The sequence below is a fragment of the Periplaneta americana genome, chromosome 2, assembly GCF_040183065.1.
Source record: "Periplaneta americana isolate PAMFEO1 chromosome 2, P.americana_PAMFEO1_priV1, whole genome shotgun sequence".
In the NCBI taxonomy this organism is placed as follows: domain Eukaryota; kingdom Metazoa; phylum Arthropoda; class Insecta; order Blattodea; family Blattidae; genus Periplaneta; species Periplaneta americana.
The window spans coordinates 46,796,600-46,817,980 of NC_091118.1; the positions used below are offsets into that span (position 1 = coordinate 46,796,600).

At 35.8% G+C, this 21,381-nt stretch overlaps 1 protein-coding gene across 2 annotated transcripts in view; it reads right to left on the reverse strand.

The window, feature by feature from the left end:
• The window catches only part of nvd (cholesterol 7-desaturase nvd), a 363,650-nt gene that overhangs the window by 31,769 nt on the left and 310,500 nt on the right, over positions 1 to 21,381 (reverse strand). For both annotated transcript variants that reach the window (XM_069816745.1, XM_069816737.1), the window contains 3 exons: positions 9,029 to 9,237; positions 7,117 to 7,324; positions 4,124 to 4,312 (listed from right to left, as the gene is read on the reverse strand). In XM_069816745.1, the coding sequence (XP_069672846.1) occupies positions 4,124 to 4,312; positions 7,117 to 7,324; positions 9,029 to 9,235 (604 nt within the window). In that variant the 5' untranslated portion in view covers positions 9,236 to 9,237. The remainder of the gene's footprint in view (positions 1 to 4,123; positions 4,313 to 7,116; positions 7,325 to 9,028; positions 9,238 to 21,381) is intronic.

The window sequence follows — 21,381 nt, forward strand, 5'->3', positions numbered from 1 at the left end:
TCTTCGTTCTAAATACAGATAACAGCTCAATCGCGTAACTCTGAATGGCTACTAACCAATATGTGGCTAAGTCATTTCTTTTCGACATAGAGCTAAGACTTTCTCCTCGCTAGGTGTGGGGGATAAGTTGGGAATTGGCTGTCACGTAAAAATGTAACCTCGTCTTGCCGCTATAAGGACAACATTCTCATTATCTGATAAATGTAAGAAACTTCCTACATCTAATTTATAAGTATTAAATTACATAACTCTGATTGTTGCCTTATACAATGTAAACGTCCGATTAATTATTAAGGAGTCCTCTGAAGTTAAATATTTAGGCATAATTTTCGACATTAATTTAAAATGGAACCAACACATTAATTAACTCTGTAATAAATTACGTAATATAATATATTATTTTCTTTATTGAGGAATTACTTGTCAATAAGTTTACTTACTTACTTACTGGCTTTTAAGGAACCCGGAGGTTCATTGCCGCCCTCACATAAGCCCGCCATCGGTCCCTATCCTGAGCAAGGTTAATCCAGTCTCTATCATCATATCCCACCTCCCTCAAATCCATTTTAATATTATCTTACCATCTACGTCTCGGCCTCCCTAAAGGTCTTTTTCCCTCCGGCCTCCCAACTAACACTCTATATGCATTTCTGTATTCGCCCATACGTGCTACATGCCCTGCTCATCTCAAACGTCTGGATTTAAAGTTTCTAATTATGTCAGGTGAAGAATATAATGCGTGCAGTTCTGTGTTGTGTAACTTGCTCCATTCTCCTGTAACTTCATCCCTCTTAGCCCCAAATATTTTCCTAAGAATCTTATTCTCAAACACCCGTAGTCTCTGTTCCTCTCTCAAAGTGAGAGTCCAACTTTCACAACCATACAGAACAACCGGTAATATAACTGTTTTATAAATTCTGACTTTCAGATTTTTCGACAGCAGACTGGATGATAAAAGTTTTTGAACCGAATAATAACAGGCATTTCCCATATTTATTCTGTGTTTAATTTCCTCCTGAGTACCATTTATATTTGTTGCTGTTGCTCCCAGATATTTGAAGTTCTCCACCTCTTCAAAAGATAAATTTCCAATTTTTATATTTCCATTTCGTACAATATTCTGGTCACGAGACATAATCATATACTTTGTCTTTTCGGGATTTACTTCCAAACCTAATAAGTTTATTACGCACAATATACTTAACTTTATTTCAGTCGGTAATTTATTATGTATAGAATTATAGGATGGAATAGCTTATTTAAAACCAATTTTAATCCACTTTATTTGTTACAGAAGAAAATAATTTATTAAAATATGTCTTCATAAACCCATTGATTTTCCATTTCAAAAATTGTTTTTAGACTTTAATGTTCTTAAAATCAGACAAATTTATTATATTGTATTCTCATAGTTATGAAACATAAGGTATGAATTCTTTAAGATTGTTTGAATCAAAATGCAACACTGCTACAGTATTTAATCATAGTAGTAAGGATATATAACAAATGTATATTTAAATATCATAATCTTGCCAATTCTAATAGTTCTAGTATCAAATTTAAAAAGTTATGTATGAATTTTATAAAAATTGAAAAATTGTAAATTTAAATTTATATATTCTTATTGTGTAGTAGACATAAACAAATTGTATTATATACTTCTTAATTTAAATTTTGGAATTCGTCCCTGAGCACGAGTTCTACTCTTTCAGGGCTGAGCTAAAGTTTTATCTGTTTATATTATATTTTATGTTACAATTATTAGCAAAATAAAAACATAAATAAAATAAAACAGGAGACAATAACAAGAACAAGGGAAATGCAAGGAGAACAAGGGTAGGCCCAATACAAAGAGAACAAGTAGAATACAATGATAACAAGAGGAATACACGAAGAAAAGGGAAGATACAAGGAGAACAATAAACACATAAGGAGAAAAAGGGGATTATAAGATCAACAACGGAAATACAAGGAGAACAAGGTGACGACAAGGAGAATAATGGAAAGACAAATAGTACAGGGAGAATGCAACCAGGAGGAATTTAAGTAGAACTAGGGGAATACAGGGAGTAAATAACAAGAGGAATATAAGGGGAAGACAATGAGAACAAAAAGAAGATAAGGAAAACAAAGGGAAGACAAGTAATACAGGGACAAAAAAAGATGGGGAAATTAAGGAGAACAAGGGGAATACAAGGAGTACAGGGGGAATATAAGGTGAACAAGAGGAAGACAAATGAACAAGGGGAAGACAATGAGAACAAAAGTAAGACAAGGAAAACAAAGGGAAGACAAGTAATACAGGGACAAAAAACATGGGGAAATTAAGAAGAACAAGGGGAATACAAGGAGTACAGGGGGAATATAAGGTGAACAAGAGGCAAGAAGGAAAACAAAGGGAAGACAAGTAATACAGGGACAAAAAAACATGGGGAAATTAAGAAGAACAAGGGGAATACAAGGAGTACAGGGGGAATATAAGGTGAACAAGAGGAATACAAGTGAACAAGGGGAAGACAATGAGAACAAAAGGAAGACAAGGAAAACAAAGGGAAGACAAGGAATACAGGGACAAAAAACATGGGGAAATTAAGGAGAACAAGGGGAATACAAGGAATACAGGGAGAATATAAGGTGAACAAGAGGAATACAAGTGAACAAGGGGAAGACAATGGGAACAAAAGGAAGACAAGGAAAACAAAGGGAAGACAAGTAATACAGGGACAAAAAACATGGGGAAATTAAGGAGAACAAGGGGAATACAAGGAATACAGGGAGAATATAAGGTGAACAAGAGGAATACAAGTGAACAAGGGGAAGACAATGAGAACAAAAGGAAGACAAGGAAAACAAAGGGAATACAAGTAATACAGGGACAAAAAACTTGGGGAAATTAAGGAGAACAAGGGGAATACAAGGAGTACAGGAGGAATATAAGCTGAACAAGAGGCAAGAAGGAAAACAAGGGGAAGACAAGTAGTACAGAGAGAATACAAACGAGAAAATTCAAGGAGAACAAGGAGAATGTAAGGGGTAAAGAGGGAATGAAAGGTGAACAGGGAAAGGAAGGAGAACAAGGGGAATTCAATGTGAGCAAGGGGAATACAACGAGAACAAGAGGAATATCAGGAAAACAAGGAGAATACCCTACAAGGTGAACAATGGGAATATCAGGTAAAAAGGGGAATATAAGGTGAACAAAGGAAATATAAGGAGAACAAGGGGAAGACAACTAGTACAGAGAGAATACAAACGAGAGAATTCAAGGAGAATGAGAGGGGTAAAGGGGGAATAAAAGGTGAACAGAGAAAGGAAGGAGAACAAGGGAAATATAATGTGAGCAAGGGGGAGACAACGAGAACAAGAGGAATATCAAGAGAACAAGGAGAATAGCCTACAAGATGAAGAAGGGGAATGCCAGGTAACAAGGGGACGACAACTAGTACAGAGAGAATACATGGTGAACAAGGGAATGCAAGGTGAACAATGACAATACAAGGTGGACAAGAGAAATACAAGGTGAACAATGACAATACAAGAAGAACAAGCGGAATACTAGATGATCGAACCCACACATAGTTCCACGTAAAGATATACAGCATAGTAAAGCTGCGTAGATTTTTATTATGTTTACTTAGTCGCTTTAACTGCGAAATCATTTCGCGACTGTGTGTTAGAAGTACGGCATCTCTAGCTTTGTACAGGGAATGGGAATCATTTCGGTATTTGCATTTTATGTAACTAAAATCTTTGTGGTTTATGATCGCGAAAACCACTAAAGCATTCTGCGTCTCATCAGGGATACACTGGTCCGTAGGATAGGGAAAAGACGTGTCAAAGGATCCAGCAGTCTATTCGATAGTAGTATCTCAATGTAATCAATAGTTAAATCATTCTCTTAGAGTTGCCCAACATCCTCATTGAACAATGTTACTTTAGAGTGCCCAGGTTTAAAATTTGCTCTCTTTGAACGTTAATAACTGAAGGCAACCTGATTGGAATGTTTGTATTTGAAGCTGTAACGATTGTGTTGACTGTTGAGTATGTGCGATCTCATTTTGCCTCTGTTTCCGTTCAACACAGGAGTTCCAGTGTATTTATAGTACACCCATTTCCTTCTTACCTTTCTCGCTGTAAGGGACAGTCGTGCATTTGCCGTCCTCCCCTTTGAACCTCCACCCATGAAACGGGCACTCCAGGCAATCCCCGCGAACCGCTCCACCGACAGCCATATTGGCTCCTAGATGAGGACAGTATGCGTCCAGGACGTGTACCACTCCTTCCTGCGTGCGAAAAACTGCGAAGTTCTCTCCTGCAAAATTCCAGAAACATAGCATTCACTTCCTCATGTCTACAATATACAAGACGTTTAAAATAATATGTATGATAGTTAAAAAAAAAACTACTTGTGCCACTATCAGATATTGCATGAAGTGTAAGCGAAGATAGCAGGTTCACAGTACAGAAGGAGTGGGTGAAGGAAGAATGATGCTGAAACTGATCAGGAAGAGGAAAAGGAATTGGATGAGTCACTGGTTGAGAAGAAACTGCCTTCTGAATGATGCACTGGAAGGAATGGCGAACGGGAGAAGAGTTCGGGGTAGAAGAAGGTATCAGATAACAGACGATATTAAGATATATGGATCATGTAGGAAACAAAGAGGAAGGCAGAAAATAGGAAATACTGGAGAAAGCTCGGTTTGCAGTGAAAGACCTGCCCTTGGGCAGAACACTAAATGAAAAATGAATTTGTTTATTAAAAGTTAGCCACCGGCGTAGCTCGGTCGGCTGAGGCGCTTGCCGGCCGATATGAAGTTGCGCTCGAACATGGGTTCGATTCCATTTTTGTTGATATATAAAATATTTCGTTTGAAGCGAGTCTTGTGACATAGATGCTTTGGCTAATTACCTAGTTGGTTTTTTTCCGAGGTTTCCCCCAAATTTTAGAGCGAATGTCAGGTAATCTACGACGAATTCTCGGCCTTATCTCGTCAATACATCTCGTTATCACCAATCACATCGACGCTAAATAACGTAGTAGTTGATACGGGTCCTTAAATAACCAACTAAAATAAATTAAAAAAAAACATTTATTGAAAGTTATTGCTGAAATAGTGCATATATACCCAATTTCAATTTAATATGAATGAAGAAAAAGTAATAAATCTTGTTCAGAATTATTCGCTAATTATAAAACAAAACACAAAATTTCTAGGTAATAATTAAGCCCGTGATAATGCGTGAAGCGAAATAAGTAGGCTAAATTAATAGAAGCATCAGGTAAAAAATACGATAAAAATCCAATGACGAGCAAAGGAACGGAATTTTCTTTCATCTCTCAGAAGATAGTGACATAAAGTGGAAAATTCCCCACGTATATCTAGTTTTAAAATCCCATGAAGCCAGTATTTCCTTTCCTTGCTTTGCATATAAACTGCAACACAAATCGTTTCGGTTCGGTTCGGTTCGGTTCGCTAGGTGCGAGCAGGCCTTTATAGAAAAGAGATCATTGGAAAGACAGAGACATATGGTCAATCCCAGCGATCTATAGAATAACTTCGCGCATATGGGGTCCGAGTCTGTCTGAGCCGGAGTGTATTGCGGACAGCATCAGCTCGAGGCCTCTGAGGGGTAAGATGCTCGTGGTAGAAGGTAGAGTAGAGTTCAGACAGAAATGATCCAATCCCTGCAAGCGACTGCTAGCTTCGTTCAACCAACACCTCCCCCCAGGGCGATCATTGCCCCAACCCTCCCACATACCACTTGCCAGAAGTCTTGTTTCGTCTTTCTATTCTACAGATTCCTGGGAAGGACTATAGATATTTGTATACTACTCGTATAATGAAAGATATAAATACTTTACACGTCTATAATAACTGGGGAATAATTCGGCAAAACAGGGTGCAGTGGTGGTATGACGTTATGTTATCAAATAGAAAGCCAAGAGATTTTATAGTTTATAAGAATTCATAATAAAAACAACAGAATAATAATAATAATAATAATAATAATAATAATAATAATAATAATAATAATAATAATAATCTTCCCTTCAAGTATTAGGACATTTGGCCAGTTACGATCTCACAGTTGAATTTTCAATCCAGCGCTTCTTTGGGCGATCTCTTCCTGTTTGGACGATAGTGGAGCATGACTTTTGGGATTCTATCTCTACGCATGCGATGCAGATGATTTATCCAGTTGCTCCGATAATATATTACGTGATTAATTAAAGTTCTAGTTGTAATTCTTCCATTACATCTTCATTGCGTTTGTGAACCCATTTCGTATATCCCCCTGTATATACCATAAATTTAATTTCATTGGCCGTTATTCTGCTTTCGTCTTTCTTTCTCAATGTCTATGCCTCACTGCCGTAACAAAGTAAAGGTCTCGCATAGGCGAATTCTAGTACGCATTTATACTAGGGAAGGTTGTTAATTATTCTCATTGTTTTGGTGTATTTATAAATTTTCTGTGAAATGTTTACTTCATCGAAAAAAGATAATGTGTATCCGATATATGCAAAATAATTTACTCTTTCTAATATTTTTGAATCTAAACATATTTGCTAGGTACAGGATATTTTCCACAGAAGGCCATAATTTTATTTTTTTTATTGATTTTCATATCGTATTTAATTCCAATTTTGTTAAAATAAAAAATTTAAAGTTGTAATTCAAGAGAAGGTAACATAATGTTGTTAATTATTCTCATTGTTTTGGTGTATTTAGAAATTTTCTGTGAAATGTCTACTTCATCGAAAAAAATATAAATTGTATCCGATATATGTAAAATAATTTACTCTTTCTAATATTTTTGAATCTAAACATATTTGCTAGGTACAGGATATTTTCCACAGAAGGCCATAATTTTAGTTTTTTCTTTATTGATTTTCATATCATATTTAATTCCAATTTTGTTAAAATTAAAAATTGAATGTTGTATAATTCATCTTCTGAGAATACCATAATAATAATAATAATAATAATAATAATAATAATAATAATAATAATAATAATAATAATAATAATAATAATAATAACAATAATAACTTCACTATTCCAGCTCTTAGGAAGATATGTTCTACAGCACTAAAACTGCAAAATTGCTTACCTAGGGCTGCAACATGCTTCACTTCGCCTGGGCCCAGATTGTCAGACTCCAGGAGCATGAACCAACCATTTGGGTAGACGGGCGGCAGGCTGCCTATCTTCCTCATACGTCGCACCTCACGCACCATTTCTCGCTTGGTTTTTCCCTTGAGCTGTGCCAATCCCACGCCACCATCTAACAGGTGGCCGTAGCCCACTTCGCTCAAATTCTGCAATAACACGACATAACAACATTCTCAAAAACAAGAATAAAATTATTACGATCACTGAAGGCAAAATAAATTCCTATTTAAAGCTACGACCATTCTAAAAAGATTCACGTTTTTACTATTTTCTTTTGCCTTGCAGTGCATCAATCATTTGACTTCCGATAAAACATATCAGATTTCGTTTAATGTCAGATTCTGCTATTTTTAGGCCTACAGTGAAAAATACAGATATGAGGCATGTTTCTTAGAAGTAATTCGGTATCTTCTATCCTTCTAATTCTACACTACTATAAGCTTATAATCGAAATTTCACCACTTAATGAGCTGCTACCAAAAGGAGGATAGTAACGGCAAAGGAAGTTTTTAATAGAAAAGAGAGCATCTTTTGCGGGCCTCTGGGAAAAAACTAAGGAACAGACTAGTGAAGTGCTTTGTGTAGAGTGTAATTATATGGTAGCAGAAACATGGATATTACGACCACGTGAAGAGGAATGACTAGAAGGATTTGAAATGTGGATATGGAGAAGAACGGAACGTGTGAAATGGACAGGAAAAATAAGAAATTAAGCTGAGCTGGAAAGAGTGGGTGAAGAAATGATGGAACAACTGGATAATGCTGAAACTGATCAGGAAAAGGAAAGAAATTGGATGGATCACTGGTTAAGAAGAAACTGTCTACTGAAGGATGCACTGGAAGGAATGGTGAACGGGAAAAAAGTTCGGAGCAGAAGAAGATATATCAGATGATGGATTACATCAAGATATGTAGATCGTATGCGGAGAGTAAGGGGAAGGCGGAAAATAGGGAAGATTGGAGGATACCGGGTTTGCAGTGAAAGACCAGCCCTTGGGCAGAAAACTATGAATGAATGAAAACAAATAGGCTATAAGTGTATACTCAAGTTTACAGTCATCAGCACGGCTTAGTCGGTCGAGGCGTTTACCTGCAGATCTGAACTTGTGCTCGGGCGCGGGTTCGATTCCCGCTTGGGCTGATTACTTGGTTGGGTTTTTGCTGAGGTTTTCCCCAACCGTAAGATGAATATCAGGTATTATATGGTGAATCCTTGGCCTTATCTCGCCAAATATCATCTCGCTACCACCAATCCCATCGACGCTAAATTGCCTAGTAGTTGATACAGCCGTTAAATAACCAACTTAAAAGACACCCCAGTTTGCGGTATAGAAAATAATTCATTTCAGAAGAAATGGGCCAAAGTAGGGTTTACTCTATGCGATATATCCTGTAAGTTTTTTTTTTTTTTTCTAAAATAGCACAAACTGAAATGACGCCCCTGAATGACGTCTAACATAATTTCATCCCATGGCGGTAAATGTCGACTCTTTCAGATAAGATCTCTGTATTATATTCCTACATTTATTTTATAAATATCATTAACCCCTTACCGCATGGGATAGATATGGCACACACCGGTTTTATTTTCAAATAACTTGGGGTAGTTTTCTCTTTCCTTAACTGATGGCACATATGATCAAATCCAGCTATTCTTGACAATGTGCCATAACTGTTCCAGTATGCAGGAAGGGGTTAAAAGCTACTTGTTCCAGGACTGGTTTCTTACACCACAGATCTCACAGCAATGCTATAGAACTGAACTCGGTTTGTTCTGCTGAGAAACTTGCAATTGAGTGAACTAAAACTTGCCAAGCTAGGAGTCGGTTAATTAGTCTAAATGTATGTACCTTGACATAGTTCATTGGCAGCACCAGATAATAATAAAGGACGCCCAGCACAAGGACGACTAGCAGAATCTGCATCCAGGTGTAGGGTTGTGTGTTGATGACCATCTCTGCCACGTTGAAGACGCAGGGTGGCAGATGCTGGTCCAGGACATGACCTGGCCACCAGGTTTTGTAGAACCCTGCACTGCTAACGTTCAAGCTGTCCATCTCTGCAAAGATAAACATGTAAAATACTTTTGTGCGAGATCGTGCGTATTTGCTTGGTTTCCGCACAAAACCAATCCGCGGAAAGTCTAAAATTCCACATTCAGTATTCCCAACCTAACACACATAACAATTTCCCTCTTCTTACCGCTTAAGTTAAGTGGCATATTGATTTTACTGCTTTAGGCTTTTAACATATTATTTTTAGAGACGTTCAATATAGTAATAATTATAAATTGGAAACTTACCACTGCAATTTCACCTAAATTGCACTGTTAATTATTGTTTTTAAATATTTGCAAAAATTAAGTAAACTCTACAACTCCACTAAAGTTACTGCATTCGTGATGCAAGTAACATTAAGGAAGCCGTGAAAAAAATCAACAAGATTCCAGACTCATCATAGACTGGGGAAAAAAAAAAAGAAAGACATACGTATATCACGGCCTGCTGGAGTATAGTAAACACAGAAAACAGTTTAAAGCAACAATGTTGAAGATAGATATTTTTGTTTTGCAAATTTGCCGTCATTGAACAGAAACCAAGATGGAGATTTCATTGCAACTAATTAGAAATTCCTCTTTCAGGTATGTAATAAACGATCTTCGCACAAAATAATGTACGATACACGAGCGGTATGTTTTCTTTCAATTCTTGGAAATTAAAAAAGCTCAACTACGTTTCGCTTTTTCAAACTTTTCTTCGAACATGAAAACTTCAACATACCGCTCTTGTAACGCATATTACTATTACTTGTGAATTGCACTGGACAAATCAACATATTAGGGTATAATATTTATTATCCCCGATATAATAAAATAACATTAACATGTACTTTCACATCTGGTTGAGGTTCTGGCTGATATGTATATCTATATCTATTATCAGACAGTACATCTCACTTGACGATATGCGTCACAGGAAAAACAATTGAAGAGTCCACTGCAAGAATGATGGATGTCATTTGAAATACATTTTGCAGGAGAAGCAATTGAAAGTTTGAAATGCTTAGTGCTCAAAGCTTAACTGTGATTTTCCGATCATTACTGGACAATGACTATCAGTGTTAATGCCATATAACTCTCTATGTACATTCTATATGTCTTAAGGGGACACTCAACTTAAAAATTGGCGAAAAAGTGTTATAGAAATGAAAAATTAAATTTCTACACTAATTTACGTGACAGAACTAAATCAATAAGCAGAATTCTTCCCCTGTTCATTGAGAAGTCACAGTTAAGTGCACAAAGCCAAAAAATAAAAAATGATAATTAAAAGTGATATTTCAATTAATGATTGATTAGAAATTGAAATATTTTTTATTTTGAAAAGTATTGGATCTAATGAGCTGAGATTTTGCATGTTACTTTCCATGTGTATATTAAACTTTTTCTCCAAATTTGAAAAAGATTGGTCAAATAGGAAAAAAGTTCCAAAATATAGTTGAGTGTCCCCTTAAGCTATGCATTGACAGTCTTGGTTCATTTTCGACGAGAAAGTGACATCCATCATTCTTGCAGTGGACTCTTCAATTGTTTGTATACATCTGAAGTCTGATTAGTGTAATATGTTGCTAGTCAGCAATGAAGGTGGAAAGGAACTGGCCACAGTACCCAATTATCTCCTGGCTTAGTTTCCTCATGAATTATGCCTTATCGGCGTGAATTATGAGGTTCCAAACTATCTTCGGACAGTCCTGGAAAGAAATTTTCCGCAGTCATTTTTCTAAACCTTTTTCCCTCTAAGATGTACTTCGAGTTTTCAAAACAAATAATAGTTACTAGTACAAGGTCGGGGGAGCAGGTGGGATGAGCAGTATGTCAAATCCTGCATTGTGAATTGTATTCATAACAATAAAGGCTGGTCCACAATAAACCGGGAACGACAACCAGAACGAAAAAGAGTAGAGTACGGAGAGCGAAGGACGTGAAAGTGAAGATTTTTTATTCACAATAAACCGAGAAAGGAAAGACTATGCATATCGATGTGTATGTCAATAACAATATATTAAGTTGATATTACGTATTCTGATGTTAATTACGTACTATTGACCAATGGCGTTCTCTCACGAGTACAAGCCAGCCAACAAAAACACAGGTTAACCAACTTCAAATTTATGACTTGGAATATTTAAGAATTCAATTCACGTGTATCAGTTTGTTTACATAACACGTAGTAAGCCTATAATTGAAAGTGATTCTACTGAATTTCTGATTTAGTTAGAAAACTATGGATGAAGTAGGCCTCCTTGCGACAAAATATACGACGATCGATGACAACGGAAAGCAGCAGCAGCAGCAGCAGCAGTAGTAGTAGTAGTAGTAGTAGTAGTAGTAGTAGTAGTGGTGGTGGTGGTGGTAGTAGTAGTAGTAGTAGTAGTGTTTATTTTGTTTAACCTGGCAGAGTTAAGGCCTTGAGGCCTTCTCTTCCACTCAACCAAATCTACAATTAATACAAATAGGCTACCTAAGTAATAATAATAATAATAATAATAATAATAATAATAATAATAATAATAATAATAGCAGGCTTTGATCGGAACCGAGAACGGCAAAGTTAAAACTTCGCCAATTTTCACGTTCTCGTTCCCGGACTCCGGCAAGCTTGTTGTTATTTGTGAATGCCAACATTTAAATATTTTTATTTTAATAATTTTTAGGTTCTCGTTGTCGTTTCCGCTCCCGGTTCATTCTTGACCAGGCCTAAGACTTTTGTTGAAAGAAGCGTTGTCTTGATGGAAGAGCATTCGACGAGACATCTTTCCTCTTTTTCTTTCTTTAGTAGGCCTACAATTGCGTAGACCAGCCATCAGCAAATTTGTACTCGCGATGTCACTGGACGCAAGCCGCAATACACAGGACGTGATATCAGTCGTGAAATACAAAGTACTCCGTTTGGATCCAAGTGGCGGGCGGTCAACACAAGCACCTGACGTAGACTACACATCAATGATTTATGGACACATTATCTTTTATTTCACTTCAAATTTTACTATGCCACAAAAAGCTAGGGAAAAAGTCACAATTTGCCACTATTAATGTAACTCGTAATTTTTTGTCTGTTAGTCGTGATGTTTGTTTAGATTTTACAAGTTTCCGTTCAGAAAAGAATATTGTTCGCAAATATGCTATATGTAGTAGAGATCTGTACGACCTCGGGTCGAACCCGCGGGCCTAGGTCGAGTTCAGGCCTTAAAGAAACGAAATAATTTTTTTTCGCGAATTAAGCTATAGGCCTATATTGATAAAAAATAGTAAGAATATTTTAATGCATGCACGATTAGATGTCCATCTGGTACCCATCCAGAAGAGTACACTACAGGTATCGGAAGTTATTGATTAGTTTGACTTCGTATTTCGCAACGGCATTTGTCTCGTCTCTACTCTGTCTTAGACACAGAGCATTGCTTATCTGTTTTACGTGGTAGATTGGCAGATTATCCTTTCTCATGCTCCTACTGGAATGATTTCTCTCGCAGCTGTTCCTGACCCCTGTGGCCTCTGCTAGTCTTCGGGTTTTGGATCGGGCTCGCATTGATAATTACAATATTAAATATATTTTATTAATTTGTCCTACAGAATAATATCTGTAATACTGACAATTAATATTTGAGGAGAAAAATTCGCTCCGGCACCGGGGATCGAACCCGGGTCCTTGGTTTTACGTACCAAGCGCTCTGACCACTGAGCTACGCCGAATCCAATCCACAGCTACGGACCGAACCTTCCCCTTGAATGTTTCCCTTTTGGCCTGACTCCAAGTTAGGCATATACGAGTATGACGGCTAGCTCAGTGGTCAAAGCGCTTGGTACGTAGAATCAAGGACCCGGGTTCGATCCCCGGCGCCGGAGCGAATTTTTCTCCTCAAATATTAATTGTCAATATTACAGATATTATTCTGTAGGACAAATTAATAAAATATCTTTAATATTCTCATAGCTAGCAGTGTATATTTCTGTACAGATTACTGTGCACTTAACTGCGGAATCCCGGCCAAACAAGTCACTCAGCTGAGTGCGCTCCTAATATAATGACAGTTGACATTGGACATATACGTCAACATATATGCCTAACTTGGAGTCAGGCCAAAAGGGAAATATTCAAGGAGGAAGGTTCGATCCGTAGCTGTGGATTGGATTCGGCGTAGCTCAGTGGTCAGAGCGCTTGGTACGTAGATCCCCGGCGCCGGAGCGAATTTTTCTCCTCAGATATTAATTGATAGTTATAAACTTTTTTAAAATAAATACACAAGTATATTTATTGAGCCATATATTAAAATAAATTGTAGGAACGGTTATAACATGAAACCATGAAGAAATGGAAAACATATAACTTTGTTGTTAAATACAACTTAACATTAAATTGCTAATTCAACAAGATACAATAAATATTAAATATCATGAGCATGAACATGTATACAGAGTCAAAGTATAATAAAATACAATATGGTGTATTGATATAAATTGATTAATTAAAGAAAAAATAAACTAATCTCGGGTTTCTTTCAGTTCGGGCCTGGCAGACCTCTACTATGTAGAGCCAAACATTGAAACTAGTGCAGAACTGTGAGTTGCAATCTATCGATTTACTCATGAATACTTGACGAGTTAAAGAGTCTTATCTGTATGCATAGCACAAGGTACAGCGGAAAATACCTGTATAAGAAAAAGCGAAACAGTTCATTAATCAAATTGCATCGAACAATAAAATTACAAAATCATCGAACAATCTTTAATTACAATTCCATTAACATCTTATCTCACGAGAAGAACTACAAGTTTATAGTCCGTCGATTTACCCGTGCACAGTTCAAGCTCAGCGCTATGTTTTTACGTAGACTTGCAAAATAGGCGCCTACAGGCTTATTACCAAAGAGAGTAGATGGGGTACGTTATCAGTGGACACAAGTTTAGTATACCGAGAGCTTTGATTACGTCACGAGGTGGGGGAAGGGGTCTTACCTACAAGGTACAGTCATTGTACGCGCTGAGCTCTCTGATTTTACACGTGCTGTCTGAGATAGTTTTGAATACTTGTGCATTTCCTGGGGCATTTGAATTTCTTGTCTTTTTTATATCCTTCTTTATTGGTCCTTCTACACTATTTCCTGTATTTACTTTTTCTCCTATCACAGTCCTAATTTGTCCTACATATGTTTACCGTATGTGCAAAATATTTATTTGCCTTTACATTACAACATAGTTTACTATATGCCAAAAGAAAAGAAGCCTCGGCATGTACAATTGCACCTGTTTGTTGAGGAGTTCGGATCGCAACTCTTTTCCACGGATGGTGAAAAACTTACATGCATGGTATGTAGAGTCGATGTACTGAGCAATATGAGACACCATGTACAAAAACACTACAACTCTAAAAGAGACAAGGAATGTTTTAAGTTGTTGAATTCGAAGAAAGTCGAAGCTACTCAAATATGGAATGTGATTTTTACCAAGACTTGTGCCACAAGTTCGTTAGGGCAAATATTCCATTTAAAAAACTGAAACACCCATGTGTCAGATAATTGTAATTAAATGCACAATATAAAAAAAGGTTATTTAATATTATAAAGTGAAATTACTGAATAATAAAGATAAATAATTTGCTGCAGGAACTGTACTCCAGTCGTTGTTATTGTAGCGACACGATGACATTCCCCCCCTCCCTTCCTTGCTCCCTAATACATTACGATATAGTGCGTGTAACAGTTAACTCAATGGTTTACGTACACCAAATGCTCTCTCTACTTATTACCATGTAGACTAATGCGTTGCATAATACGTACTGTTTCCCATCTCCATTCTGGGGCTGTTTTAAAACTCGTGGAAGTCAGAACTCCACTTACTCCACGGAATAAGAGAGTTTTTGCATTCCAAGCTTAATTTCCCGGTATCGCTCAACCAGCTGAGTAAAGTGATACGATACGGTATTCAGAATGTCACAAAAATCTATGAAATCCATGTAAGTAAGGCTATTAAAGGCACAATATCGAGTCGATTAACTTTCAGAAACCCAATACAGATACATCATTCCCCAGTCAACTAAAGTACAATTCAGCATTGCCATTGAAAGAAGAAAGCAAAAGGACTTGCAAAATTTAATGCAGTTTATTTCTGAGGAAAGTAGGACGAATTACCAAACTCTGGTTGCGGACAGTAATAATCTAGAATCTAGATGCACAGGAAGAACATGAGAGTGAGAGAAAAAAACAGAATCTGTAACATGAATTAGACTGTAAACATTTTAATATTGTTTGTAGTTTTATTTGTGTATTTTGATGTTCTTTATGGTAATTTGTGATTTTCTGTCTCATATATTTGAAATTTTAAAAAATGTAGCGATGTTAATCTTAATAATAAACTTCCATCTTCTCGTATATTCATAAGGGAATTAAGATATACTCATCTTTTTTTCTTCACATTGCTCATATTAATTCACTTTTCTTAATTCATACACTGTGGAAGTCAGAAAACCACTAACTCCAGCAGTGTTTATTTCAAAATTGTAGCGTAAGATAATGTAAAATTTTAGATTTTGAAGTATTTAATTGATAAAGAATGTAATTTTACACAAATATTAATAGATAAATGTATAATATTTAAAGTTAGTAAGAGAAATAATAAGTTCTTTCTCTCTCCTGTAAAATTTGGTTTATTGGAGTTAGGGAGTTTTTGATTTCCCTGTCTCAAATGGTACCTACCTAAGAACTTCAAATACTGAAACGTCACTTATCATGTTTTACTCCTGAACCCCTCATCCAGTGATTGATAATTAATTGAATTATTTGTCAAAATGTCACATCGCTTTCACAGTATAGCTACTAATACTCTTTAAGTCGTAAGATTACGCCATACTTAATACTTAATAATTATGTTAGTTAATGCATGAGCTTTAAAAAATGGAAAGGTATTTCCAATTAAATCTGTCGGGACCGGACCTTCGTCTTATATAAAAATAATTTACCGGGCCGCGCCCTCTCAAAGGTTGAGAAGCACTGTTTTAGAGTCTGGACACATGTCAAATGCACTAATAAATATATCTTATACACACAAAACACTACTTCTTTCACATTTTAACTTAAAATCTGCCTCAGGATGTAGAAAATAATCACTCATTTTGTCTTATGTTTATACCATTCTTCCAGCTGCAATGTTAATTTCATGTGTTCATTTCTCGACTTTTTTCACATTGTTCTAGAAACGACTACAGCTAACATCACACGTTTGATAAGAGAGTTTGAGCATTGATACTCACATGACTTGAATCTGACACCGTAAAAACAACAGGAACTCTCACTCAGAAGCGAAGCTTGTCTTGATATTCATTGGAATACAACAGGTAATACATTCGTCCAACGATTTGTATTGATTTTATTATGCACAATAAATTTTGATATAACTATCGTGTTTTGTGCACTATTATATTATTAAAGTATGTTTATATTACAATTTCCGTTCTGTAACAATGTTAATTCTTTATCCATATCGATTGAATTGCATTACCTTTACCGACTATATGTACAGGGTGAACCATAAGTGCAGTGGACTCTCCTAAATTCGACTGAACAGAATTGAAAGTTCTGTCCAATAAGGGTAATGGGTGTACCAGGTGAAACGAATACAAATTCTTATTGGTTATCCATCAACGAATACAGTACTGTACTTGCATTTCCTGCCCGCCCCGAGACTTGTGTATGCGCTTTTAGTACCACAGTGTGTTTCGACAGTTCCGTCTCACAAACGGCACAATTCTCAAATAGAAAAAGAAGAGTTCATTAATTTAAAATCAGTGATTAAATATGGATGTCCTAATCAATAAAATATTCTGTTTTCCTTTGACAAAAGTATCATTACAATACAAGAACCAATTCGCATTCAAATGGCAAACCCATTTCTTAGTGACCGTATAGGGGCGTGTCTAATTCTCCTACGTAAGCAGTCGAACTATTGGATGTCGAACTTGTTTTCTGTCGAACTTAAGAGCTCCCACTGTAATGTCATTAATGTCAGGGGGTTATTCTTTGAGACATTTTAAAAAAACGTTCCACAAAATTTTGCTCCTTTTTACTTACTTTTCGAAATAAAAATTGTTTTATATGAAATATTTCATAACTTAATTTGGGAAAGCCAATGACTGAATTCCCAATATGGCTAGTCAATTTAAGAGATCAGTGTATTATAATAGTAAATGAATGAAAGAAGTTTAGTCTTGTCCTTTAAATTTGCAGATATTTGATACGAACAAATGTTACATTGAAAAATTCCTTTGCAGAACGAAATGTTAAATATGTTGGGATCAAATTTCTGCATATATAAAGGACAAAACTAAAGTTCTTTCCTTCATTTATTATCATAATACACTACTCTCTTAAACTGAGTGAGCGTATTGGGATTTCAATCAATGGCTTTCCCAAAACACGCTATGAAATGTTTCATATAAAACAATTTTTATCTCGAAAAGGAAGCAAAAACGAGCAAAATTGCATTAAACTTTTTTGTTAGAAATATCTCAGAGGATTTTGTTGTTTAGTCAACTGTCCAAAGACAGTCTGAACATCACAAGTGATACTAACAAGGCACCACTTACGAGGCAACTAGGCCAGGAGGTAATCGGGTAGGGTGGCCAGTTCCTTTCCCCCCTTCTCAAAGGATAATCCCCTGAAATTAATGACATTACTTATGGTTCACCCTGTATATATATAATTATTATTATTATTATTATTATTATTATTATTATAAATACAATGTAATCATTGTCAATACTGACATCAATAATTGCCATGAAACACAGCCAAGTATATACTATCCATGGAAGACAGTTTAAGGTTATTTACAAAATCTCAAATCTTGGTGAGAGAAGACAAATGACTTCGAACTTCAGTTCCTGCTTCTCCTCGTTTTACTTTAAAATGAGACTGCAAAAATCCGTTTGTGAGACAGAAATGACGCCGCGGAGGCTCGGTTCTCTGATCTGCTTCTGTTCATCATCTCATCCAAGATTTTTATTCATATGAATAAACAAAGTATGTGGGGAAAAAACATATTTATTTGTTACTTTTCAAGTTTCATTTTTACATTTTACATATTGAATTTAAAAAACTTAATGTGTACCAGTATGTACACATCTCTTTTTCATTTTTTTTATTTTTTCTATTTATATTTACATAATATGTATCTTGTAATATCTGCATCTGTGTCTCGTTTTTCATGCTTTCTTATTGTTATGACATAACTAACCACAATTTTGTATTGTCTACCTTTATTTAAGCTTTTTCCTATTAAACAAATAAACAAACAACAAACGAACAAAAAATCTATACTAATAATAATTTTAGTAAGTTATTTTACGACGCTTTATCAACATCTAAGGTTATTTAGCGTCTGAATGAGATGAAGGTAATAATGCCGGTGAAATGAATCCGGGGTCCAACACCGAAAGTTACCCAGCATTTGCTCATATTGGGTTGAGGGAAAACCCCGGAAAAAACCTCAACTAGGTAACTTACCCCAACCGGGAATCGAACCCGGGCCACCTGGTTTCGGGGCCAGACGCGCTGACCGTTACTCCACAGGTGTGGACTAATAATAAATCTGTAACCGAAATTTTTCTGGTAATTTTCGCTTTTACAAAAATGATTGGTATCAACATGTATAATTAACCATCCTGAAACCGAAAAGCGCTTTTTTGAAATTTTTGTTTGTATGTCTGTCTGTCTGTCTGTCTGGATGTTTGTTACCTTTTCACGCGATAATGGCTGAACCGATTTATATGAAAATTGGAATATAAATTAAGTTTGTTCCAACTTAGATTTTAGGCTATATGACATTTAAAATACGTTATTTAAAAGAGGAGTTATAAGGGAGCCTGAATTAAATAAATCGAAATACCTCGCTTATTACTGATTTCTGTGAAAAATGTTACATAACAAAAGTTTCTTTGAAAATGATTTCCGATAAGTTTTATTCTATGCAAAATTTTGATAGTATTGATATTTAATTAGATAAATGAGTTTTAAAATAATAATGCGTTTTTATCGCCACCTAATGGGCTGTAATGAAATAAAAACAAATGACTTCGTCTATAGGGGGCCTTGGACAACAACAAACGGAAGTTATTAACATACAGAGAATGTTTCTGTATTTGTATGAAGTAATCTCAGAAGCTAATTAACCGATTAGTTTAATGAAAATGACTCTCTCATATACATCGAAGTAATTTTACACTAACAATTCACTCTATGGTGAGCTAATCAGTTTATGGAAAATCTTATAATGTGTAGTAACTTTAATTGTAAATCAGAGTAGGTATTCAAAATGTCACGCAACCCATGGGGATTCGTACGTAATTGTTGTCTTTTATTTCTTTGTTAACTGTTTTATTTCCCAGGTGTTAAAGGACGCGGAACTGAGCAGACTTTTTCTTGTGGAAGTACGTCACGTCAAGAATGCCGCGTACGCACAATGGCTAAATGAGCATTCTGTGACACCAAAAATACTACTGTTCATCATCAATAACATACGGCTTGATTTACTACAATTTATTATAAAATCAGACCACAATAAAAGTCTAAGGAAACTGTCCAATCTCCCTTCCTGTGATTATTCTGTCCAAAGTGCGATAGGTTTAAGGTGAAACACGCGCAGATCAGTTGCTTCTAAACAGCAGTACGTCTTCGTTATGTTACGCAATTTTCTGCCTATATATTTCAGTAAAGTTTAATAGAAAAATGAAGATTAAGCTAAGTCAGATATACAACAATTAAGTTATATTATTTACATCTACGATAGTTTTTAGAATACGTCTTATTTTCGAGCGAATTCAAATTTTAACTTGAGTTATAAAAATATACGCATTACAAGCAAGCTATTTTGATTAGTACAATGATACATGTAATTTTTAGTATAGGTTCCATTCACCTCTGTTCACAGCCTTGAAGGAGTTTTAATTTTTTAGATGGTATATCTAGGTTGAAGCATGTAGAACTATTTGAAGTGGTGAAAAATTCAGGCAAAGTAAAGATTTCAACACGACAGATATAACGAAAGCCCTATAGCCTACGTACTTATTGTTAGAAACTGTTCACTGACCTCTCCAAGCCCGTCAGACCATCAAAAGTAAGGCTAAATGTAATCTTTTAAATTTTCACTATGTTTGAAAAGAAGGTAGTGTAAAAATGAACAGAACAGTAACAAATTAAAAAATTATTCACAGTGGCTTCAATTTCAAATTCAGGCCAACGACTCGTCCCGGTACGACGCCGAAAACTCGTTCACGAATCTTCGAAGAGGAGCAGGCAGAGAAATACAGGAAATCTGTTGGAGGAACTTAGTATGGGGGAACTTAGTTATGCCACTCGAAATGCTTTAAGAAAGAAAAGGAAAACATGTACTGCTAAAATCGTCAACAAATATAACAGACACCACACTAAAACGCGCATAGAAAATAAAACAAGCTTATGTATCATATAAAATTTCAAAACTATCTTTTTTGATTGAAAACAAATTAACATATCATCAACAGACAGCGAATTTTCGGTCCCGATATTGAACGTTAGTGTACGTCAATTGCATAGAGGTCATTGTACTCAATGCTATGCTCTCTCCGTAAAGGCTGGTTCACAATAAACCGGGAACGGAAACGACAACGAGAACGGAAATAATGTTAAAATAAATGTATTTAAATGTGATCATTCACAATAGTTAATTGTGAATGCTCACATTTATGTATATACATTCATTTTAACAATATTTCCGTTCTCGTTGTCGTTTCCGTTCTCGGGTTATTGTGAACCAGCCTTAAGCCAAAAGATGTAACGTCTTGTCGCTGTGTAGGGACCGTAAGTCCGCTGTCTCAATTCATCAATATTATCTGTCAATTAGGAAAGAATACAAAAAAATAGATATATGCCGACTTGTATCGCTAGTTTCAGCATTCCATCATAGGTACATATTTCAATGAGTTTTCCTTCTTTTTTTTTAATTTAAGTCAGTTGAACGCAGTCGTCTAAAACCGGATTCAGCATGGATCTGTATGTGATTGTCATAATTATTTTCATGTTCTTCCGGAAAATACTCAGAAAGCTGTTGTTTAAAATCGTACTTTGTGTGGTACCCACAGGTTTTGGGTAAAATTATAGTCATATGTCAGCTCCG